At 36.7% G+C, this 26,564-nt stretch overlaps 1 protein-coding gene across 3 annotated transcripts in view; it reads left to right on the top strand.

Annotated features, from left to right (window-relative positions):
- Window positions 1-26,564, top strand: part of CACNA1E (calcium voltage-gated channel subunit alpha1 E) — a 253,324-nt gene that overhangs the window by 74,128 nt on the left and 152,632 nt on the right. For 2 of the 3 annotated variants that reach the window (XM_039337124.1, XM_039337122.1), the window contains 3 exons: window positions 8,749-8,852; window positions 10,226-10,378; window positions 13,607-13,788. In XM_039337124.1, coding sequence (XP_039193058.1) covers window positions 8,749-8,852; window positions 10,226-10,378; window positions 13,607-13,788 — 439 coding nt within the window. Of the gene's footprint in view, window positions 1-8,748; window positions 8,853-10,225; window positions 10,379-13,606; window positions 13,789-23,507; window positions 23,582-26,564 lie in introns of those variants that run through there. The other variant, XM_039337123.1, reaches the window with a different exon arrangement.

Genomic DNA, 26,564 nt, shown 5'->3' with positions numbered 1-26,564 from the left:
CGGGATGGCTGCATAAAACCTGAAAGGTTGATTCCCTACTTTAGGCAATGTAGCCTGTCCTCTGTTCTTTTCTATTTGGAACCTCCTCCAATTTTTTGCAAACTACATTTAGACACCTAAACAGAGTCAGTGCCCTGGGATGTTTTCAATCAGTACCAGTTGAGAAGGCAAATGATGAAGACCTGGAACCAGTCTTTGAGGTCTCTATCATCCCAGGTTTAGCCTATCCCATTGCACTGAGTTTATAAACTCTTTCACAGAATGTAGTACAGTGTAACACTTCTAAAAAGGATCACTTACTTGTTGAAATATACAGTATGCTAGCTCTCTGTTCTCTTAGCATCATTCAAGGTAGATGAATCTTCTAGCCAGACATGTTTGAGAGCCAGTATAAAGTGATTTGCAGCATTTTTACCTTAGGCCTCTAATTAGGTTTCTTGGCCTGATTATCATGAGATTTTATGGCTTTTTCTTCTTTTTCTTTCTATACTCAATCCTGTACCCACGATACACCAAATGTTAAGTCATCACCACCTCTCGCTGAGCTTCAGTCTGATTTTTGTTTTTGCCTCCATTTGATCTCTGCTGGATCCTTTCTTTGAGTGTTTCTTTTGCTTCCTTCTTCTATCAGATTCTGCCTACCCATCACTGTAGCTTTTGTAAATGCAAATGTATGTATAAACTTTTGGAAAGGGAAACATTGTCCAATTTTTTTTTTTTTGAAATAACCATCTTGCCTAATTCCTTCAAAAGAACATATTAGAAGCCATGCAGAGTGAAAAAAGATAATGGCTTGATAATAGAAAAATAAATCTGATGTATCATCAATCTTTTTTTACAAAAATTGGTAGTCAAATCCTAGACAGATATGCCACAATTCTTTTGAAGTGATATTGAAGTGATATTAATTTCAGCACATATAGGTACATATAGGTACATATAGGGTATTGCCCATTGAGTCTAGATTTTCTCAAGGAGCCAACTTAGGTCTTGTTGACCTTTAGGAGCCAACTTAGGTCTTGTTGACTTTGTGTCTCCTGTTCATCTTTCTACTAAAACCTTGTGTGTTCATTTAGCACTTTATGACACTGATGATTTAAAGGAGTGTGTGCCTCCTGTTGAAACAATGTCACGTTACCTGAGGAAAGAATCCTACTTTAACAGGACTGTCTCTATATTGGGCTGATTGTACCCTGTGGAAAAATTAAATTGATGTCAGAAACTAGCAATTCTCAACAGCCAATACCTCAATTACTTGAGGAACCTGGGATTTAATTATACAAAATAACAAATGGGTTGGCACATTTTATGTTTTTTGAAGGAAAGAACTTTTAATGGCCTTATGCAGTATAGTGATTGTGAACTAAATATACCCACCATACCCAAATTAACAAAATGAAAAGATACATATGATAAGAATACATAACCTACATGAAATTAATTCAGCTGTTGGGCTTATCATTACATCTGGACCATAGACAACAATGTGTCATCTTCTCAACAAAAAAAGACTTTAAAAATTGTTAAGAAACTATTCTGGATCCACTCCTTGAAATCAGAAGAATGACTTCATTCCAGTTATGCAGGATTATCTGCTATGCCACAAGACTGATAAAGGAGTACAATTTAACATCACATTGAAATCCTTAAATATGATATTTAACATGCATTGACATACATGTTAACATGAAACCAGAACAAAGCTAAAAACAAAACAATAGCAATTTGGGTGAGTTAAAGAACTTTTAAGTTTCTTACATCCCCAACTTAAGCAATCTAACATCCATCTATTTAAAAATATTATCTAAGGTCCAACAAACCTAAAATAATATTTTCTGATAAATTATTTTCATTTTTAAATCATTAATATATTTCCTGTTTTTTAAAGACCTGGACCCACTGATTTTTCAAAACTGGATATTCCAAATCTTTCTTCCATAGATCAAATATATCAATAACACTACTTTTCATTTCAAGATTTAATATAATAATAAAAAGCTGCCTTGTTGAGTTCTGTTAATTCTGAGCTGTTAAGGACCATGCTGTTTAATTAACACACCTTGCAGATGTGCAGATCACAAAATATGTAATGAACGCAAATCAAACTCAAAAGATAATCTTGCAAAATCTTTCAAACAACATAAAAAAATTGATTTAAAGTATTAATCCCTGTTTAGCCCAAGCATTCCAATAAAACATCTTCCCCACTGTTTTCAGATTTGAGTAATTCTACAATATCAGCTTCTCATGTGATTTGGGATCAAATCATAACTGCTTACTATTAATGACAAAATATGCCCAACTGCTTTTCAAGCATAAAATGAAAATCCTGGTTTAATATTCTAACACCTGCCAAATAGGCCCAGGTCTAGTTCCAGAAAAAAATATAGATGTTAAGATAAAAGCCTAGTTGATATAGTTGAAAATTTGGTAGTTAAAAGCACCACCCTCATAAGGTAATTACAGTATGGCAAAAGGTATTCTAGGGACCTTAGTCAGCTATTTTATTTTATCATTCAGTTATTTATCTGAATTAAATCTAATGGGAATTAACACACTTCTTAAAATATATGTTCATCCCAATGTAATATGCATTTTAATATCAATCTTAATAGTTTTACCATCATGTTATATACATTGAAATTACATTGATACATTTAGACCTATTTAATTTGGCATATTGTGACACAGGACAACTGGGATCAGATTTTCATAAGTCAAAGAACCCATGAGACTGAGTATGACTTTATGACAACAATGACCTGGATGACTGAGAATCTCCATAGACTTTTACTCTGTGGAATAACATATTGCTGATTTGCATGTGTTAGTTCAGAACGTTGGCTGGAATGAAAGTAAATAACGTTGAGCAGTTCAAAGCTCATTCATCAGGGTACCTTGGAATTGTTACAGGATCTACATTAATCCAATTCTGCTTGGGGACTGATGTAAGACTCAAGAAATTGCAGCTGAGGATAAGCAAAGAGGAAAATGCCACTATTTTCTGTCATTCCATCCTTCCTCCTTTCAGCATTGAATTGCTGCAGCTGGGAATTAGTAGAACTCCATTCTCTACCTAAGGAAAATGTCTTAAGTTATGGAGATTTGGCTGTTTCACAAAGAAGTGTTGTGACTCCTTCTTCCGGGGCATCTATGAGGTGTTGCCTTGTGGAAAAGGAGATCTTTTGCAAGTAGATACCCTTAGTGGAACATATATGGCTGGTGGGCAAATACGTTCGTGTCAACTTCAAGTGGCTCAGAAGCTGGGACATTGGGAGCCCAAACATGTGGTATACTGCATCAAAATTTAGTCATTCCTATGTGACTTTTCTGGTCCAGACCAGCTTACAATATATCTGAAGATCTTTAAAGGATTCTGGGGCTACATAAATATGTTTGCCAACTAAGTTGTCACTTTGCCTACAAGAGTCAAAATTTGGTTGCAAATTACTACAAGGCAATCTCAGAGTACACAGAACTTGAGCTATTATACTTGTCAGTGCATGGTTGAAAAGGATTCAGGAGATGGTTTGTAAACAGCCACTACAAGCGCCTTTGTTTTTAGTGGAAAAAAATCCTAGCTGGTTTATAGGAAACTTATCAAAGAAACTAAAGAAGAGTCTGCCTTAAAGTATTAAGGAATAAATTAGTTCTAAATTCCAACAGAAAAGAATTCTAGGGTTCTGAATTGGAAATAGCTTAGTTATCGAGATTCATGTAATTCTATCTCATTCATCTCAATAAATATCATTTTAAATATTGATAAAAAGCACCTGTCAGTTTCTGAAACAAACAAACAAACAAGCAAACAAGTAAATCTTGTTTGGAAAAATCACTTTGGGTTGAGGCAACTGCCAAAGAATTTACATACCTGCACACCATCTACAATTGTGAAAGGTCAGCAAAGTCCTATTTTTACTCCTTTTTACATTTTTATACCATTTGGGGAAATCCTTAAACTTCCAATACTGGGGAGCATTACGGTTTCCCCCTTATCTCTGAATTCTTAGAATTGCAGAAAGCACACATTTTTACCTAGTTTGATTTCAAAGGGGCTTATAATGTAATTTGCTTGAAAGAAAATCTTATTGTTCTATAGTCCTTGATATTATTATGAGAAGTTGGAATATAGTTATACCATTCATACAGTTTCTTTGTCTTCATGAGTTTTATAAATTGTATTTATTAAACCTGTTGGACATATTTTTAATTGCTTATTTGGATTGATTGATCCTTGACCTATAAGGATCTAGCTATTTACATCAGATAGCTTTTGTGGTTCTTCGGTGACTTTTACATTAAGCTAGAGAAACATCTTTAATTTGCCAGCCTTAGTTTAGAGTATTTCCTCAAAGGGAAATACTTTCTGCGAAAGCTGAGCTATTTTATCTTGGAAAATCCCCGCCTCCATACATATGGGTGCTCAGAGTGTAATGTGATACTTTTTTTTTAAACCAATTATCTCCAATTCTGTGCACTCATCATCCCGATCTTTTGTCATATGAGATTGGTGTTCCAGAGATATTTCCTCTTACTCAAGTTGACTTTCATTTCTCAGCTCATTCTCTGGCCTCTAGTTCAGGAGTTCCCAACCCTTGGGCCACGGACCGATACTGGTCTGTGGACTGTGAGGAACTAGCTGGAGGTGAATGACAGGTGAGCGAGTGAAACCAAAACCATCCTTCTCCTCCCCCCCCCCCAATCCATGGAAAAATTGTCTTCTACGAAACTGGTCCCTGGTGCCAAAAGGAAGGCTGATCAAATCTGTATTCCAAAATAGAACCCATGTATGCAGTCTCAAATAGATTACCTATCTGATTATTTCATTTCTTCTCTCTCTCTGTCTCTCTTTGTCTCTCTCTGTCTGTCTCTCTCTCTCTCTCTTTAAGAATGGGGAGAAATAAGTACAGGTAGTCTTCGACTTACAACAGCACATTTAGTCATCATTTGAAGTTACAACGGCACTGAAAAAAGTTACTTATGACCTTTTTTCGCACTTACGACCATTGCAGCATTCCCATGGCCACATAATCAAAATCTGGGCTCTTTGCAACCGGCATATACTTGTGACAGTTGCAGTGTCGTGGAGGTCATATGATCACATTTTGTGACCTTCTGACAAAGTCAATGGAAAAATGACCTTGTTACTAACTTAACAACTGTTGCAAGAAAGGTTGTAAAATGGGGCAAAACTCACTTAACAAATGTTCCACTTGGCAACAGAAATATTGGGCTCAATTGTGGACGTAAGTTGAGGACTACCAGTAATAGCAAGTAGTTATACAATTTCTTTCTTTGAGAAGGATGTCTCTCAATTCTGCCATAACACCCTGCCAACTGAAAATTTTTGAGTATTAAAGTAATCCTCCTTTTGCTCCATGTCTTTGGATGATGCAAAGCAATATAGAGCTGACCTTGAGAACAGAAAAATGAGTGAGATGTTGGGGGGGGGGTGGAAATCTGTGAAAAGATTATTCGGTTGTGAGAAAGAGGAGGAGACAGTGAAAAACTCAAAATTTTAATGTGCAATAATATAGTACTTTTTTGTTTTCTTCCATTCAATAGTATCCATCTCTTGGAGTCTGCCTGGATAAGTATCTGCCATTTTCTTGGAAAATTTTTTCGGAAGTGGTTTGCCAAAGCAGGACTAAAACTCACAGTCTCTTGTATTCTAGCCTGAAGCCTTAACCACTACTCCAAACTAGCTGTCTATATAGTACTACCATACTGCAATAAATTTTATTTCTGGAATTCTTGCTTTGCCTATTTCTTAACTTCACTTATCTCAGAGGGTTGAAACATGTTTTCGTGTTCCAGCAAATATCAAGGCTTTTAATTATTTTTCCCCCTAGCTAAACTTTGGGACAAAATTTATTTAGTCTATTATTCTTTCTCCATATATTAGGCACAGAAAGTCACTTTGACAGTAAATCATCTTTACTAAGTCATGTTATTTCATTCCTTCTCATGGCTTTCCCATTGTTCCTGAGACTGTCCATCTGATTATTCGCCAAATCTTCACTTCTTGCTCAATCATCATTAGATCAATAATTAACAGCATGCTTTTGGAATGTATTATTTCAGATATTGTTTGTTAAATTCATCTATTTTCAACCTCTCATCCACAATTGTATGGTGAAATACAGTGGATATATGCCACCTTGGAGCAATACTTTCATTGTTATGTAAATTATTAGCAAGTTAACTGCCTAAACTTTTATTTATAGTTGAATTCATGCTTCTATTGGTTGTCTCCAGGCTATCTATGGCTACTCATCCTCCTGTTACTGAATACTATCCAATTCTTACCCATTTTAGAGTTTTTTTTTCCTCTAGAAATCACAATCCACTTTGTGTCTCCTCAAGGAGTAGCTAAATTGAGCCAAAACATCCTACAAGCACTCTGTTAACCATCATCACCAGGAAGGTCTACTCATGTGGTCACTGTCCATATGGCTTTCTACTCTACTGGACTGCCTGAATTTCCCTCTTGATAGCTCCTGAATGCTGTTTGTTTCCAAAGAGAATTTTATTACCTTGTCTTGGATGAAGCTCTGACACACTTTTAGTGTTATTATAATTCCCACTACATTATTCTTCATACTGTTTATTTTTAAAATACATATATAATGATTTAAGGAAAATATACCCTTTCACTAAGTATTTTCCACATACGAACAGTTATATGCACCTTTCAAAGAAGAGAAATACTTCAAAAGATCATATCTCTTTGCAATATAGCTTACTAGCCTCCTCCATTGATTCCATTTTCAAGTCTTCTCAATTGGAGGTATATTTTTATTGGTCTTTTCAAATACAATTCTTAAATTATTTTAGTGGGTGCATTTAAGTCTGGATCCAGATTTAGTTGGACTTAGCACCTGTTGAAATTATTGTAACATTTTCCAGGAAGGAACTATACTTTTGTGTTTCAGATGAAACCCATTTTTTTTCAGTAGTGTAATATGCAAAATATTTCATGGTTGAAATGTGCCAAATTGGAACTCCCAATCCAATTACAATATACTATAATGACCTTGGAATGGGCCATTATAAATCTACTGAAAATGACTCCATCTCAAAAGTATTTGGGTTGGCCTGTGTTAGAGCAGTATACTCAGAATGTTCCATCCCCAAGTCAAAATGGAACCTTCCATAGGACCACAAAATATTAAACTATTTATGTCATGGGTGTAGGACATGAAGCACATTGTTTACATTATGAATGTATTTGGATGATTGCACAATACTGAAACTGCAAGATCAAGACTGCTCATTTCAAACAATTGCATTAATTCCAATACATTTACTGTAATTTAAAAAAAACACATTTTTATTAATTTTCAATTTCTTATGCCATCTTTTCTGGGGATCTCTTTTCATTCATTCATTCATTCATCCATTTCATAAAATGTATGTCCTGAATTTTCTTTATTTGTTTTTTGTAATAATTCTAAAGTTAGTTGGGGGTGGATGTGCTTTAAGCAAGATAATCACTCCTGTAATACTATGAGAAAGTTCACTAGTTTATCCTATTATAAAAGTTACAGGCGCATTCCTTTAGTAGTGTCTCTCAAATAAAATTAATAATCGTCTTTGAAACATGTACTTGGCATAGTACAAAGCCAATGTTATTTAGAAAACTTGTGATAAAAGTATTCAGGAAGAACCATGATTTTGGAAGTGAAATAGCAATATAAAACATCAATTATATATCAGTTTGTTGTAGTGGTTAAGGCTAAAAACCAGGAGACCATAAGTTCTAGTTCTGCCTTAGGCACAAAGCCAACTGCATAACTTTGCGTCACTTTCGCCCAGCTTTATGAAAAAGGCAAGAGCAAACCACTTCTGAAAACCCTTGCCAAGAAAACTGTAGGGGCTTGTCCTCAGACACACCTGAACGGAAGAAAAGTGAGGGAGGGGGAACACTGAGCAAATGTGGACAAGATGGAGCATGTGCTCCATTAGTGATGCTGTAGTCATGTTGCTAAGATATAATCCACCCTTACTCATATTTAACTTTGCATATTGCCTCCAAAGGGATAGTTGTACAGCTGAGTTCCAAAAGATCCAATCAATATCTTCTCCACAATTAAAAATGCCTAAGGTGACAGATAGAAACCATTATTAAACCACACTAAAACAAAGTCAGTACTGTACACAAGCTATGCATCTCAAAAGGCAGTCTTTGATGTAGCTTTCATCACCTAACTTTCCTAGAATTTCAGGCCAATATGTGGCTGCATTTCCAATATATTTGGTGACCATTAGCTTGTATTACTGCAGAATAGGTACTCATGGACAATTTGGAACTTTTAGTACCTAATTTATAGCCCCAGACTGGCAGATATCCAGCATTTCAAACTTTGGGGCTTTTTGGGGAAGGAGGTGTTCAAAGGATAGAAGTGGTGTCTTAAAATTATAGAGACTAACAATAGCAATAACATCCCTTCAACCCTTTTTTAATTTCCACAAAATTGGCTGCTTTTTTTAGGGTTAAAGGGCAATAGTAGTGCCTTGAAAATTGTTCTAAAGCTAGTGTGTATTTTTTTTTAATTGCTGCTCTGCTAAGATTAGGCTAAGAACTAGTTGTTGACTCACAGCATAGGGTAAGGTGCACCAATTCCGGCTGTCAGGTGCCTGGTGCGTGTTACACCTCCTCCTGCAGGGAGGGAGGGAGACTGGCAGGCATATGTGCATTACCCAAGAGCTATGTTTAGTAACTTGTCTCTTCCTGTTTGTTTCTAGCATCCTTGCAACAGCAGGAGCACATTTTAACACCCATGTGGACCTGCGGACTCTGCGGGCAGTACGCGTGCTCAGACCCTTGAAGCTTGTCTCAGGCATTCCTAGTAAGCATCTGGTTTATCTCCCCCACCTTGCCCTACTGTTGTTCTCCTTCCTTGCAGAGCAGTGTTGGTGTTTCCAATGGGCATCTTTATTTGCTATAGGGGTATTCTGTTAGAATCCGAACATTTGTATACAATTCTAGACTGACATTTAGGAAATTAAGTGACATTAAGTAAAAATACTGATATTAAATAAAATATATCTTCAACAATCAGAATGCCAGCCTTCAAGTTCCTTTGATCCTGAGATCCAGGAAGTCTTTTGTTAGATCAGTAAACTAAGGGGGGGGAACTGACTTGGTTAATTCTGAATATACTTATAAGGTGATGCTGAAAAAGGAGAATGCTGAGAAGAATTAGTAATCCATCTATTTCTCATGTGTTTAGAATACTATATGCATACAGTATATAACTACTTGGTGATTTTACCAGATTACCATATCAGTGCTGCCCAAATTGATCTGAAATCTAATGAATTAAGATAGTATCAGGGGTGGCAATTATGACATTTTAGCTGGCTCTGACAAAAAGGAGACATATTAAGGCAGTCTAATAGTAAGGTGAGCTAATAAGCCATTAATCAATTAATGGTGCTTTGAGAAGATTTTCAGTCTTACTCGATAACGATTGCAGGTAGTCCTCATGTAATCACTTGGTCCGCAACTATTCCAATTTCCACTAGTGTTGAAAGAGTGATACTTACTGGACCTTGAAGTTCTGTCTGTTGCATATTTCCCACAGTCATGAGATTGCCATTGGCAACCTTCAACACTTGCTTCTGACAAGTGAAGTCACTGACGAAGCTGGCAGGAGATTGCAAATATTGTCCATCTATTCATGCTCTTAACAATGGTGTGGAATTCACTTAATGATGGCAACCAGAACTGCCATGGCTAAGCGGCACTATCATGTGATGTTGCACTTTTCTGACCATGTTGCTTAACAACAGAAACTCCAGTTGCAATTGCCATAGTTAACTGAGGACTACCTGCACTTTTTTGCACTGAGGAAAAAAAGCCAGAGTTTTTATTTTGGATTCAGAGGAAATTCCTGAGAACCAATGACTAAAGCATTGGACTTGCATTGGGGAAACACAGGTTTTAGTTCACCCTCATCCATGAAAATTTACTGGGTGATTTATGGATAAGTTATTGTCTCTCAGCCCAACCCACCTCACAGAGTTAATTGTGGATAGGAAAACAGCACTTTCAGCTTCTGAATGAAAGGTGAGAGACCACCCTAATGAAGCATCCTTACCAGTTCTGACTCAGCAATTTACAGTTGTTCTGCATTGTGCTGCAAAATTCATTGTGCTGCAAAATGTGCTGATCAGTGCTTTTTTTAAATTGCACTTTTCTCCTTTTCCTTTTTTCAAGGTTTACAGATTGTACTAAAGTCCATCATGAAGGCAATGGTGCCTCTGCTTCAGATTGGTCTCCTTCTCTTTTTTGCAATCCTGATGTTTGCCATTATCGGCCTGGAATTTTACAGTGGAAAACTACATCAGGCTTGCTATGTAAACAATTCAGGTAAGAGGTATATGTTGTCTCTTTTTTGATTGCATTCTAGCCCTGGAATTTTAAAATATAGCGATGGATCTAATTAACCTACAATGCTTCAGAAAGATTTGTTCTGTAGGTCTGAACATGCCCTCTGGGGCAAAAATACTTACTGTAATTTAAGCAGCAGAAATGGTTTGAAAACAAAACATGATTTTTGTTGTTGTTGTTCCCCATGGCCTGTTAACCATGAATCTTGAATACTGCTGTTCACGTTTGTGTTTCATGCTAACTCCTGATGATACAAGGCAAAATAGTAGAAAAATAAAATCCAGATTAAAGTGTCCTTTTTTACTTTTCTTTCCAGTCTCCTCATTTGTCCCTGGCAATAGTATCTTTCCACACTCAGGCCAGATCTTCTCTAAACTCAAGATGTAAGAATAGCTCAAACCTTTAACTGTCATATTAAAGAATAAAATAAAGAATGAATATTTAAATATTTTTTTAAATTTCAGAATTTTTTTTAGTGTAGTGTAGTGTAGTGTAGTACAGTACAGTACAATACAGTACAGTATAGTATAGTATAGTAATATATAAATACACAGCCAACCTGGAAGACCACAAGTGCTTCATCAAATTCCATAGACAAAACTCTCTCACAGTTACTGTTTTTAAGCCAGGTCTCACCCAATCTGTATTTGTACCTTTGATTTTTCCTGCCTAAATGTAAAACTTTGCTTTTCTCCACACTGAAACTAATTTTGTTGGGTAGGGCCCATTGTTCAAGTTTGTCTAGATCTTTTTGGATCCTGAGTTTGTCTTCTGGGATGTTGGCTACTCCTGTCAGTTTGGTATCATCTGCAAATTTGATGACTTCCCCTTTAATTCCCTCATCTAAGTCATTTATGAAGATGTTGAAGAGTACTTCACAACCCTCGCAAACACAGAACATAATCTGTATCACTTTTTCCTATTTGTTATTCCCTTTCCACCTACTCCTATATACATATTTCTGGAACGTTTTCCCTTAATTTAATTTAAATTTTTATTTATCTCAATTATTTATTTTAGCCTAAAGGAATTTTGTGAATTATTAGATAGTCAGCACCAAGAAAGATGTTTGTATTGGGAGAGATCTATATTTTTTCCCATTTTTAAAAAATGGATGCCATTCCTTATGGCCAAAGTTAAAATGCTAGATTTGGGAACAAAATCTAATGCTAGGATTTGCTAAACCTCCGTGAAGGAGATATGGTGTGTTTCAGTGTGCTTACTAAAGAGATACCTTCTTTGGATTTTTGCAATAGAAAAGCTATAGAAATGTAATACTTTCTTAAGATCAACTGAACTGTCACAATAATTACAAATACTATGCACAACTCCCAAAGGAATCTATTCCATTTAGCTATTTTTAATTTTTTACAAAACTTTTTTTTCCAAATCTAGTGGAAAGTTGAAAAAAATATGCAGAGATGCTCGGGAACTGTCTATGAGCATACACATTCTCTAAACAGTGAAGAAAACAGAACCAGATTTGGGGTAGGGGGAGAAATCAGCCCCCCCAAAAGTTCCAAGTTTTAAAATGAGCCCAATCAAGCTGGGGACTGCAGAAAAAAAATACTTGCAAATGGTGGGATTTATGTTTTCCCACCTTTTTCAAGAAGGATAGAAGTGTTAAGATTTGGGAATGACGTATTTGGGTGTCTCTTTCAGCAGAATGATAAAGACAGGTGAGCATGCTCTCCTTCTTTATCCTCCCATGCATATATGATCAAGACTGGGCTTAGCCCTAAAACAATACTTGATGCTTGGACAAAATTTCTAAACTTCTATCTCAGTGAATCCATTTGCTGAAAATTTTCAGCTAAAAAAGTCTTTATTCTTCTATGAATACACCTCTGTTGTTGAGAATTGCTCAGAGCCAGCTTAGATAAATCACTGACATTAATATTTGATGCGACCTGATAAGGCATCTCAACATTGAATGATGAGGCTACTGTGAAGATAAGGAACATCTTTGTTATTACTTGATCATGGATTGTGTGCCATGAAGTCATTTTCAGAGGTGACTACTTAGATAGAACTTCTTCATGAGGACCCATACCTAAACTATTCTTCGAAGTATCTCAGTGGTGTACTCACTGTTGCTATATTGTAGTCCAGCTATCTTGCTGCTGGTTGTCCAGTACTGATCTAGTTCCATTTTCTAGTACAAGAAGTTCTGGTAAATAAGAAGTATTTTCTAAGGTATCTTGGATGTTAACATCTCGTTTCACATTCAACTTTAACAACTTTTTAAAGTTCATTCCATGTTTCTTCTGGTTCTCTTTCAATGAGCAAATAGCATGTTCTTTCTCAGTAGCATCCAAACTGAGGGGCCCATCATCCAGCACTATATCGTCATCATTTTATATTTTCTATTCACATAGGTTTTTTTGGTAAAATGCAGGAGTGGTTTATCATTGCCTTGTCCCTTGCAGTGTACACTGATGCCTTTACCATTGTCACTAAAGTGGGCATTTGCCTCCTGCATCTTCCTTTATAGGGGCCTGCTTGGACAGTTGGGATAACCTTCATGCCTTGGGTGACCCTGCTGGGAATATGCAGTCTTGGCATATACTTCCAATGTTCTTCATTCATCTAAGAAACCCATGAGGAGGCAGCACAGCAGAACTGGAGGGAGGGGTATTTGCTAATTATTTACCTTAGGAATAAGCAATGTCCAAAAGTAGTGACCAGAAACAGAACATGCTTATATATGCTCTCCTTTAGGGCCATTATACTAACTAAGAAGAAAAGATCAGTACAACAGTCAGGTGGAAAGATCAATACTACTGCTTCTATCATTAGAGCTAAGAATGTCAAAAATCAGCAGTTCCTTGGATCTTGGCAGTGTGAACACCTTTGATAGTGACCTAGCTGATCACCATGCAAGGAACCCAAACTTTCCTGGGAGAGAGGAACTATAGATACTCAGTGTCAGGCACAAATTGCAATGCTAGACTTGGACCAGGTAGCTGGATAAATGGGGCCAATTGTGCTTTCTCAAGCCAGCCCACTTCACAATGTTTTTGTGCTGATAAATTGGGAGGAGGGGAAATCCTCATGTTCTTCACCTTGTGCTGTTCAAGGAAAAGGCAGGATATAAATAAAATGAATACATATAGAAGCTTCCTGTTTTATTGTAACTTTCTTGGTCGACATTGCTCCTTTACATATATGTATCTTAAAAATGATTTCACCTCTGTCTGATTGCAGGTGAATTACAAGAGCTGGACCCGCCACATCCCTGCGGGGTGCAGGGATGCCCTGCAGGTTATGAGTGCAGAGACTGGATTGGTCCCAATGATGGGATAACTCAGTTTGACAACATCCTCTTTGCTGTGTTGACTGTCTTCCAGTGCATTACCATGGAAGGATGGACTACAGTGCTGTACAATGTGAGTAAGACAAGTGAGGAAATAGAGGGCTGGTGCACAATTACTTCATTGGATATTGTTTCTGATTGGTTACAATTGACCAATCATTTCATTACATTTCTCACTGTATCTCATATGAGCACTATGTTTCAATTCTCATGCATTATTTTAAAAAACAACACTTCTCCTTTTAACCATAACTTTTGATACAGTAACACCAGACTGACATCCAATTTCCAAATGTTATCAGTTCAAATAACATTTATTGTTTGCAATGTATAAATCTTATCCTACTAATTTCCAGACAAAAGTTATTGGCCGTTAGGCCAGCACTGATCCATCTAAGTCACAGATCTTGGCAAATCATTTGTTTGCCAGCATCCACTTACAGAATAATAAAATCCCACCCTACATATCAGAGTCCCATTTTGTGGTATTGTATCATGATATCAATTCTATTGAAAAGTTACTGTATTATTTTCACTTTTCAGCTGCTGCAAAGAGTCCTTACCACTTCTTTCAGGACTATCACTGTTGTTTCTAATCATGAATGTGACAGAATCAGTTTTAATACCTGCACTTGAGTAGATATTTTTTTCTTTCTTTTTCTACCTTTGCTATATGGCATGCTCTATAAACCTGTACAGCTGCTGTCAAAATATTGGCCTAGCAGGAACTCACAAGGCATATAAGTTTATAACAGAAATTAAGTTTCTGACAGAGTAAATCTGTTGCAGGCAAGCAGAGTTGGTAATTATCTAAATGAAAGCTTTGCAGCATTCTCCATCAATTTTTTCTTGTCCCTTCCCATTGCCTCCTCCTCTTCCTTGTCATGAACTGCACAACTCTGTGTATTGAAGCAGAATAATTGCATTATAAGTACTTGACATAACTCCTATAGAAATTTGATCATGTAACTGTGCTTAAAGGCCTGGCAGACGCCCACGAGTGTAGGCAGTGAGGAAAATATCGCTTTTAATGATGGTGTTGAACTTCAGCATAGTGGCGATGCTCTTCCTGATGGGAAGGAATGGTGCTACCAAGTCCTGCATTAATACTTTCCCCTTTTTTTAACTGGGAAACAAAACGATTATTGGTTCCCGCTGCCTGTGCTATTGCATATAACTGCAAATACCAGCCCTTGGCAATTTGGCAGAATTAGAGATTAATGATTAGGGTTCTGTCTGCATGTGAGAGACAGAGAGATTGCACTCTGACATGCTGCTTTCAGTTTTGAGACTAGAAGTAAAATGATGTTAAAATAGGTTTATTATGCTTTATTTATCTGATGATAAGGCTATTCCCTTAGATCAATACTTGGGCAGAAAAAAGATTACGAACACGAACTCTGTATACTGCAACTTCTCTAATATGTCAGCTAGGGTGGCTGACTTTGGCTTTTCCCTCAGGAGCTGGACCAGGAGGTTCATGGAGTTGTCATAATGCAGTGAATTTATTTGGACTGTAGATACTATTTTTTCACTTAAGTAATTTTTAATTACTGTGTGCTGTTTTTAGTTTTGTTTACCACCCAGAGTTCTTTTTAGTAGATGGACAGACAAATAAATTTGTTAAATAAATAAATAAAGCTACAAAAGTGGATAGCAGCAAACAGATACAGAAACTCTTTTGACCATATAATAGATATCAGAAGTTTTGGAAGACTGATATAGGAATGATAACAAAGAAATATAGATACAGCAGAAACATTGTATTAAGAGCCATGGTGGCACAGTGGTTAGAATGCACTATTGCAGGCTAATTCTGCCACCTGTCAGGAGTTCGATTGTGACTCAGCCTTTCATCCTTCAATAATTAGAGAGTGTTATTGCTAAGCGCTATTACTATTGCTATTCCATGAGTTTAATTCCCAGATAAATACATTTCTGTTATGCCAGGAATGGACCTATTAGTTCATGTAAACTAGAGATGAAACTGGAGTATAGAAAAACCTCATTTAGTGACTGCCTAGTACAGAGTGACTGCCTACTCCAATTTGAAGAGACACTTGTGCGGCATGTTGAGGCAAAGAGGCAGTCCCAGAACCAGCAAAATCTGGGATCTGGACAAGGGACAGGTTGTATCTGCCCTCAGTGTGGAAGGGACTGGCATTCTCGAATTGGCCTTTTTAACCACACCATGTGCTGCCTTAAGACCTCTTTCCAGAGCATAGTCTTTTGAGACTGAAGGATGCCAACGATGTACAGAGAATGTTTGCAGTTATGATGCTAATGAAACAATAACTTTGCTACTAATCCTTGCATTAATAACCTCTGCAGGTCTGTAAAATAAAAGAAAGCTGAAGTAAGATTATAAGGACAGCGTCAATGCCTAGACTGAGCCTGAGGGAGGAGTCAAACATGTCATCAGTCTTGAATAATTTTGCTTCCACGAGAAATCTAAGCCCAGCCCACCTTGAATTCTATTAACTCTTATTTACTACCATTTTGCTTTGTCCATTAGTAGTTCAATTCTTCTAGAGAGGTTAAGCTCATTTGAACTGTGTGGATTTCCTGATTTCCATGCTTGACAGATTGGCATGATTTCACTTAGCAGCTGCTTCATTAACGATCAAATTGCAAGTCCCTATTGTGGTTGGTAAATGAGGACTACCTGTATCCAGTTTCTCTCTATGACAGGAAGAATCAGTCAATCAGTCTGTATAGAAGGACTAGTTTCACTCTCTTTCCATTCTACTTGATATTTCGTCTATGGAATTAATGAATGAAATGAATTTTTCTTTGTGGAAGTTTTCCACTGATGTTGCATCCTGCTTTTCCAAAGTCCTCATTTGTATAGACGGTTTCCATGGATAAAAAAGGCTCTTCATTGCCATAATAATCTTTTGATGGGGAAGTGAAAAGAGGAAGAAGCCAGGTCCTCTTTTTTTCTTCCATTTCTCATCTCCTGCCCATTTACTAGCTTTTATGAATTTGATTATTAAAAGGATTATTCCCTAAATTCATAAGTAATTTTTTTAGAGAGAAACTTCATCTTCCTTTCCAGTAAATGCAGTAACTCCATATTTTGAAAACTGAGATTTGCAGGTAAAATTTTCATTGCCAAAACTCAAAACATTGTACCATATGTGTACTGTATATTGAATGGGGCAATTTAAATATATTTGAATGAGGCTATTTTGAGACCGGATACCATTTCTGCTTTGACATATTCAAGTTATTTCTGTTTGGAACTGCATAGAGTGGGTAGTTTGGATGACTGGAGGAAGAAAGTGATCTTTTTCTAAAATAATTCATCAGTGTTATTTTTATACTTTACATTTTTACTGAAGTGATTTTTTTTGTATATAAATGTAAAATAACTGTACGTGGAATATAATGTCCTCTTTTCACATTCATTATTCCACTTTTCTATCTTTGCTTATAATTCCCATTAATAATTACTCATCCTTTTTTTTCTCTGCTCTAGAGAAAATAGATACAAAACGTATAGTTACATACAGTAAGTCATCCAACTGGGGAAGAAACTCAAACTGCCTCTATTCATCAGATGGGAATTCTCAGTTAGACTGTCATCTACTTTAGGTCAGTTACTTTGAATTTAAGAAAAACTGCAAAAATTACATTTTCTTTTTGCAGAAACCCTTAATATGTTTTACATTGACCTAAATATAGATGGGCATTTTGGTTAAAGTGGAAAAAATATCATGCTTCTGAAAAACTGGGAGGAGTTGTGATTTCTGGAAGGATTAAAGTGATACAGTATGTGCAATGAATTTATTCACCTTTCAGGCAAACCCATAGTTTTCCCTGGTTTCTCTTTGCCCTGTTAAATTCATCATTTGTATTTGTGTTGAATCGATCTGTCTATATGCTACTAAAACTGTCATTCCTATAAACTTTAACTGGGGCGAAATGGTGAATCACAGGGCAACAATTTTTGAACCAATGCATTTTAGATGCATTCTGCTAATTTACAGAATGCATCTAAAATTAGCGACCAATGACTCCCATTGAATTGAACTTTGGCAAATTTTATAAACCTTATCATAAAACAGTTTATTATTCCAAAAGAGCACAAAACACTCCTGTGCTGATGTTTGATGATGCTATACAATTCAACATGAGCTGTTTTTCAAAGCAGATAATCCCAACATTTCCAGTGAAGGCAATGCATTAGAAGTTGGTCACTGTTGAAGATATTGAGGAATCTGATAATAGAATATCTCTCAAAGGATGACCCAACGAGTCATGGGTTATCTAATGTAACATGTATTCAACATCTGCCCTTTAAGTACTGCTTCTTCTCAAAGGATTTGCAATTGACTGGAGCCTTACTTGGGCAGGAGACTGAGGTGTGATTGATTTGGTGAAACTGAATGCATCACTTCACTCTAAAGTAGGAGACACAATTTCTGCTACATGTAGAAATTCTATGCAAGTAAAGAATAGTAAATAAAAGAAAGATATATTAGCATGTCTACTTCCAATGCTAGTCGTCCCTAGTGGGACCCATTACATTAATCTAAAGACCACTGTTTGGCTAGTTTTCAAAATGCCAGAGGATGGGAGTCATATAGGGAGAGAGTATTTCATAAAATGGGTATTGCTGCTATCTAAGTGCTTTGGTGGTAGCAAACTCATGAAACAAGAAAAAACTTGGATTTCATGAAAGTCTTTATTGCTAGCTGAGTAACTTAACAGAATCTTAAAAGCCTGCCAAAGCAATTCTCCAAATCATCTTATATTTAGAAAATGTAAGGTGGGGTTTGGGGGAAATAAGGTGAGTCTTTCTTACACTTTCCCCCCTCTTGGTCTAAGAAAGTTTTTCTGCAATAATCCTATTCCCTTTTCCATACTTGAAGGGTCTGGTGGACATTCCATCACATGGCAAGCCTATTGCTGGCTTATACCCTATGAACCAACCATAGATGGTAACCTGCCATAGTCCCTCTCCTGGTGACCAGATCAAATGGACAGATTCAGTTGCCTAATGTCTCCTGGTGCTGCAGGAAGCTTCATAAAGGTGATAACTAGGACTTTGAATTGGGTCCAGGCAGCTTTTGGCAGTTTATAATGTGACTTCAAAATGGGTGCTAGTCTAGCTCAATATCACATTTTCTACAAATGCAACCTCCAGATTTTCTCCAAAGGTAACCCTTTGTAAAATGCATGAATTATAACTGGTACACTAGCTAAGGATAGATAAAGATTCCCTGGCTATAACTTCCACACAAGTAAGAGTGGGGAGTTGGGAGAATATGTAAATTATGAACCTTTGGGTGTTCCAGACTGCCCTGATATCTACAGCTAGTCCTTGTTCATTAGCCTCAGTTAAAGCAAAATTGTAGCTAATTTTGAGAGAGAGAGAGAGAGAGAGAGAGAGAGAGAGAGAGAGAGAGAGAGAGAGAGAGAGAGAGAGAGAGATGCTAATTACTGCTGCCTCAGTTAGATAAAGATCTATTGTGCAGCAACACAAGCATTATTTTCATTCTAGCATGTGTTGTCAGTTGCAGAAATTTGGCAGTAAGTGCATGCCAAAGAATGATTTTTAAAATACCATTTACTACCATTTATGTATTTGCAAACGGTTGCCTAATGAGGCAGTTAGTAGATAAGGACAACTTGTATTGAAGATGGTCTTTGAAGGATTTACTCTGAATTTGTTTCACCTATCCAAAACCTCACAGCCTTCAGGGATTGGTTCAAGAGTTGAATGGCACTTTCAGCTGGAATTGCAGGAGTCATATGTAAGTGAGGGACATCAGTATATTAATGACACATTACTCTGCACTGCCAAATAATCTCCCAATTTATTTCATATAGATGTTAAATTTCCTGGAAGAAGATGCTTAGCACTGAGATAGCCCACATTGTAGATTCCAAGTGGTGTCTTAACCATTCACCAACTAGTAGTTAAACCACCATAAAATAATACCTCTGCCTCCCAACCCTTTCAAGACAATCTAGAACAGGGATGTCAAACTGCTGCCCTGCGGGCCGGATGTGTCATGCCGAAACCACACCCATCCCATTGCCGAAAATGGAAAAACAGTCAAGATATGTCGTGACACGTCACGTGATGTGAGTTTCACACCCCTGATCTAGAAGAAAACCATATGTAATGTTATAAAATACAAATAGGACCATGAGATGCACTTCCCCCAGTGAAGGTCCCAGTGAAGATGATAAACCTAAGCAATCAATGCCATTCAGTGTATCTTCCCTTAAAAAGATCCAGATAATACATTTTACAGTATTCAGGATCTTCCATAGTTGATTTGCCAATAACTTTTCAATCAACTTTGCAAGAAGGTTGGAAGCTAACCAAAAGTTGTCAAAATAGCTGGCTTGAGAGAGGATTTTCTCAGACCACACTATAACCTCTTCCAGAGTATTTTCCAGGTCTGGCTGTTAATGGAACAAGCCAAAAAGTTCATGAGCCCCCTGGGGCCAAATTTTTAAAACTAGCATACATCGGGATGTCCCAAAGGTGCTTTTTCAAGAAGCAACTAGACTTTCTTTCAAGAGGCACAAGAAAGTCCAGTTGTCTTGAAAAAGCACCTCTGGAACAACCATGACCTGGATAACTGAGAATCTCCATAGATATACATCAGGATGTTTCAACTTCCTTGCATCATAAAATCAAAAGAATCCTGAACTGGTATACATAATGTATATACAGTATAGCCCGGTGTAGTCTAGTAATTAATGCCCCAGGCTAGAAACCAGGAGACTGTGAGTTTTAGTCTCGTCTTAGCATAAAAGCCAGTGGGGTGACTGAATTAGTCACTCTCTCTCAGCCCAACTCACATCACAGGATTGTTCTTGTGTGGAAAATAGGAAGAGAAAGGAGTATTAGATGTGTTAGCTGCCTTGATTTATTTATCATTTATATAATAAATGAGAGAAATAAATTAAATGTAGCATATTTGGATGGAAATTTTTGCTATTGATTTTAGGCTCGTCAAACAATGAAATAGAACAATTCCCCCCCCCTCATTTTGGTTGTTGTTATGGACGAGCTTAGTGGATCAAGAAAATCTGTTTCAGGATGAACTGCTTCCTTCTCAAGAAGGAGCTAGTTATGTTTGATATAATTGATTGATTGATTGATTGATTATGTGCCATCAAGTCATTTTTGAGTTCTAGAGACCACTGTTTGATCCAAAGTGTAGTATATAATATACTATGGACTGATTTTTTTTTTATTTGCGTCTTGGCATGTAAGCTTGTTTTCAGTTCTGAAACAAACATATGGGAACACTATGCCAAGAGTTTGTGCACATGTTGCATATTTCATATGACAAAACAGTTGCTCAGCCCAGCTGTAACTACATCTACTATGTTGCTGGGAAAACTAAACTTTGTATCACAACAGAAATCTGAGCTACATTCCTCATTCAGTTGTTAGTTTAAAATTACTTTGAGAATATGCATGCAGATCAGAGTGTCATAAATCCTTGTAGAAACCCATAAGAACTGGAGCCCTAAAAATATAGGGCCCTCATGTATCTTTGTATTATTGTTTGTCTCCAGTGATAACCATTATCTTGGCAAAAAGGAAAAAGAAATTAGGGAGAATAGAATGGAATAATAAATAGGAGAGTTGCCTTAACCAGTCTTGCAGGATTTCTTGGAGGCTACAAGATTAAGTACTCTGCTGTGGTGACACCCTTCTACAATTCATTCTTTGTTAAGAAAAGCTGAATCACACCTGACTAAATAAATGCGCAAACATCCTTTTAATTTCATAAATCTCTATTGAATCTTATGCAAATTGAGGGTTTTGATGGTAAAAGTATACCAAGCAGACTTTGTTTCAGTACGGCTTCTACACATGTTGTTGTCAATGAATCTATATATAATACTAAAATTCTCCTGTTTATCTGTTTGTAACCTTCAGTGCAACATAGGGCAATAGTTTTTGAATTAGTGTACTTCAAATGGGCTAGCTTTAAGAATGCATCCAAAATCTAGGACCTGTCAGACTGAAATTTGGCAAAGTTTTGACTGCTTCACATGGCCACTTGATCATTATTTTCAATTCTCCTTGCCAGCTTCCCACCAGCAAGATCAACGGGGAAGCAGCAGGAAGTCAGCTTTGACTCCCAGTGCTTTTTGATGGTCATTCTATTTCTTGGTTTAGGTAAGGAAATATCTCTGAAACGATAATCCAATAGGTCACAGGTTGTCTAGTTTCTCAAAGCGTAGTCAGAGGTAAAGGATTCTGCTGAAGAGGTTATGTCTGTAGGCCTTTAAGGACATTTCACTAGGTTGTATTGAATATTAAATATATTTTGCACAATTATTTCCAAGGCTAAAAGCAGTATTGGTAGTAGAAAGTCTTGAAATCTGCCAATAGAAACAATTATTTTTAAGGATAGTTTATCTGAAATTTGCATTGTTAGTAGAAAAGCCATGATTCTGAAGACTGCCATTATTCCCCATCAAAGGAAGCCCTTCTGAAATAACCCAAACAATGTATTTTATCAGATATCATAGAACCCTGTGAATTTCTCTCAAATATCTTCAAAAGTATGTAAATAACAACATTGTGGAATGAAATAAAAATAAGCAAGTGAGAAAAGTTCATGGTTATGTTTAAGGTAGGAATGGATTTAATGTTGATCATAAAAAACAGTTTCTGTAAGGGGAGATGGGAATTCAGACTCTCATGTTTCAGTTACATTATCTTGTAACTAGTTAGTAGACCAAAATAATTTAGCATTGTCAGGATTTTCACACAAAAATTTGCTGATTGGACAAAGTTCATGCAAAAAAACAAGTCTATGAGAAATTGAATATGTTCACAAGCACATCTTCTCATAAGACAGAGACAGAGAATGTCACAGACTAGCACATATTAATAAGAATTCTTATAATTGGAATTTGATGGATAGCAACTTTACAAAAAAGATAGGAGATGGCAAACCAAAGGCTGGTGGTTGGCATCGGAGCCTATGGGAATTAAGTTGAATGACACAGTTTCTCAGGGTAGAGATGCTAATTATGTTAACAACAAACAGCTACCTCAGAAGTACAGGGCACAAAGACATGGGAAGTATAGAACAAAGCAGCACTAAAATTGAACTATGGCAGATATAAGCAGAGAATTATATCTTCATACTAACAGAGAATAATCCACTATTTTATTCTTCCTACTGTACAATACACATTCTTATTTAACTGTGCCATACCATCTTTTGGAAAGGCTTAAGCCAAGTATGATCCTAGATCTTAGTAAAATCTTGCTTGGTCTGGAGTTTCTGCTATCAGAAGGATTGTAAGATTATTAGCTTGACTATGTTGGTTTTGGAAATGTAGAACCACATGAAACAGAACATATATTTTGAAGTGGTAAAACTAAATTGTTGCTACACTTTATGCAGTATCAAAATGGCACAAGCAGGAATTGTAGGTAAACAAATATGAGGATTGTTAAGTTTGATTTGTCTTTTGTGCCCAGTCAGAAATACACATCTCTGCCTTTCCACGACCAATTCCTAATAGGCTCGTTGTTATTTCCAGGCCTATACTGTATAAAAGGTATTTTCATATCATATGTAAAATAAGTAATATGATCCGGTATTAATGTTGCTTGCCTGAAAAATAAGTGAATGAATCTCCTTCAATTGGGATACAATATAGCAAGCAGAATAGTTTTATTTTCAATTAGATATTGTAGATGTTTATGACTTTCATTGGGGTTGTTGGGCACATAGTACTCTGTTGTATTATGGAGTGGCAAAATGGATACTACCATTGTTCTATACAGGTGTTGATCATGACTGCCAAGAATTTCTGTGGACAGATTCCAAGCTGATCAAGGATGGATTGAAAAACAAAAATAGGTGATGAAATTTTTATAACATGCCACTATCACAAAAGGCAACTTGTTTTACCTTGACAATATGAATCAAACCTTAGAAACAAACGATATTTGATTATAGACCTAGCTGAACTGTGTCTCTGTGAACTGGGCTGAATCATAGCTAGGCTGGGCTCCAATTATAGTTAAATCCATATAAACTACCAGAATGTACTGGCCTATTTAGCTAGACAATAACAATAATCCAGACTCCTAGATCAGTATCTACATTCAACCTGCCAATAATCTGATATTGTGCTAACCTGCTCACTTTTGCATATTTAAAAAAAATCTTTTGAAATCTGAGCAGCAGTTATTCATCACAAAGTTAAGCTCAGAGGTTCCCTTTTAAGATGAAAATTATTACTCAGTTTGTTAATGTAAAATTAGGTTTAATATGTCTTAACTGAAGCTTCCCTGAGATTAGTATAATGTGCCTGCCTCTATTGTTTCTTTATTAAAAAAAACATTATATAGAAGCCTCAGTTGACCAAGGGCATGATGGGTAAGAAAAGTAAATATTCATGGTTTATAGAAGATTACAACTTGGAATATAAAAGGACTATATGTAGAAAAAAAATTCAAATTCATTTCTGAAACTAAAAGAAAGATGAAGGTTGTCTTGTTCTGTGGGCTGGAGATGATGAATACTTGCATGAAAGTGATGGTGTAGGTTTAATTATGAAGGAAAGGGCTTACACATATGTTAGAAGATACAGATTTGTTGTGGGTGCAGATGAAAGTAGAAATCCATAGGTTAGTAATATTTAATGTTTTGTTCCTATTTGAACAAATTTATACTGCTGCTCAATGGAAGTGGGCAAAGATCAAAAGATAAAATCATGTAATAAAATCAGTTTAAAGAACCTAGTTGGAGCTCCCATAATAATTTCCCTAACCACATAATAAATACACCCATTCAAAAGAGCCAATGTGCAAAGGTGTTTCCATATAGTCATTTTTAATCTATGATTTTCAACCAGGTGCAAGGTGGGCTGATATTTTTAAATCTCAAAAAAAGATAAAAAACCTCTCCTGTGGAGGTGCAAGATTGAGATACACCTAGAGAGCCAGATGTATCTCAATCTTGTCAACTTTAAGATGGGTGTACTTCAGCTCCCAGAATTCCCCAGCTCCTGCTGAGTCCCCTGGGACAGGGTTTTTCAACCACAGCAACTCAAAAATGTGTGTATTTCAATTCCCAGAATTCCCCAGACAACCAGAGATTAGAGATTCCTGTATGGAGGAATGAACTTTACAAAAAGAAAGACTAGGGGTGACGTGATAAAAATGTCTTCAACACCTTTTGGAAGACCAATAGCATCAAGGGTATCTGAATTTAGAAGGGAGCCAGATAATATCCAACCTCTCATATCTGGTGGGACAGGTAGAATAAGGGTCCTGCAAGTTATCTGGCACCTTGCCATTTAGAGCTTTACAGAATTAACAATGCGAGATCTCTAAATATGGGAGGCCCTAAAACCCAAACCCATTCAGTCTTCTTAGGTTGAGCTGAAGCTTGTCTGGCCCACACAGCCTCCAGGCACTGGGAAAGCACTTAGTGGCATTGCTTGAATGGCCAAGGGCAAAAATATATAACTGAGTTTCATCAGCATATTGATGGTTCTTAACTGTGTTCCCATGAACAACCTTGTCCAGTGGTTTCACTTAGATGCTAAATAGAATGGGAAGAGAATAGAATCCTGTGGTATCCCACAAAACAGAGAACTAAGGCTGGACCTATCCACTAAAACACAAAACTCCCTAGAATCAGCCACTGAGGAGGGAAGCAATCCAGTTCCATGCCCCTCACTCCTAGCCTCCCTCAGCCAATCCAGAAGTATATCATGATGGTATGGAAATCCACCAAAAGATCAAGCATGGTTAGGATAGATGCACCTGTTCTGTCCTGAGCCTACCAGCGGTCACAACTATGTGATCAATCTATCTTAGTACTATAACTTGCCTAAAGCCCAACTGAAATGGGTCCATATAACCAGCTTCTCTAGAGCCCTTTGAAGAGAAAAGTGTATCATTTTCACAAAAATCTTCCCCTGAAAGGAAAGTTGGAGACTGGCCAAAATTTTTTCCAATGCTACTCGAACTTGCAATAACTTCTTGAGGAGGGGATGGACCACTGCCTCCAGTGAAGGAGTCCCGGTACCAGTTCAAGGTAGAAGATAAACCTATAAACTTTGATCTGAGTGGGAAAAAAAACCTAGCACACATCCGAACAATTCTGACACACCCTCCCAATGCTGATATCAATATGGAAATGGGTGGGAATGACAAAACTATGGAGAAAACCTGGTATTATGGTAAAAGAAATATGAATAAAGATGCTTGATGGAATGATAAATAGGATGAGGAAAACAGTGCACGTAAGATAATGAACAGGAAATAGATGTCATCCTTTCAAATTTCTCCTGTTGTTTTCAAGGAGTAGCACCAGTAAGGGATTTTAATTTGATTAACAGGCCTCTGAAAATGTGTTTTCTTTTTTATAGGGATTGTTATGTGTTCATAACATGACAGGACGGGGTATAATTGTTAGCAAAACAAAACCCATTGTTACATAATAGCTTTCATTTAAATTCAGACTGTGTTACAAGAAATTTCTGCTTAACTTTCCATTCAACAGCTAGCTTGGTTGGTCTTTCAGACAGAATGACTCATTTCAATGACCTAAGACCAGGCAGAATGTAGAATGGAATTTCATTTTTATGTTTCTGGATAAATTGTGACAGATCAGCAAGGACTTCTAACTTCCCCATTAACAAAATTACAGCACTCCTGCTCTACCCCACATTATACTAGTGAAATAAATGCAATATGAAGTGGATTTTTCTGGAAACAAATCCCTGCTCTTTCTAAGTATCAGTTCCAGTCTAGCTACTAGTGGCAAGATCATTGCTAACCAATTTAGTGACTGCAGCAACACCAGCTTGCTGAGATTGGCTATTTTC

This window comes from Crotalus tigris, unplaced genomic scaffold (genome assembly GCF_016545835.1).
Source record: "Crotalus tigris isolate CLP2741 ecotype Arizona unplaced genomic scaffold, ASM1654583v1 scf7180000017668.6805642782:7212621, whole genome shotgun sequence".
Classification (NCBI taxonomy): Eukaryota; Metazoa; Chordata; class Lepidosauria; order Squamata; family Viperidae; genus Crotalus; species Crotalus tigris.
The sequence above is the reverse complement of the archived record's forward strand: the minus strand, read 5'-3'. Positions and strand labels throughout refer to the sequence as shown.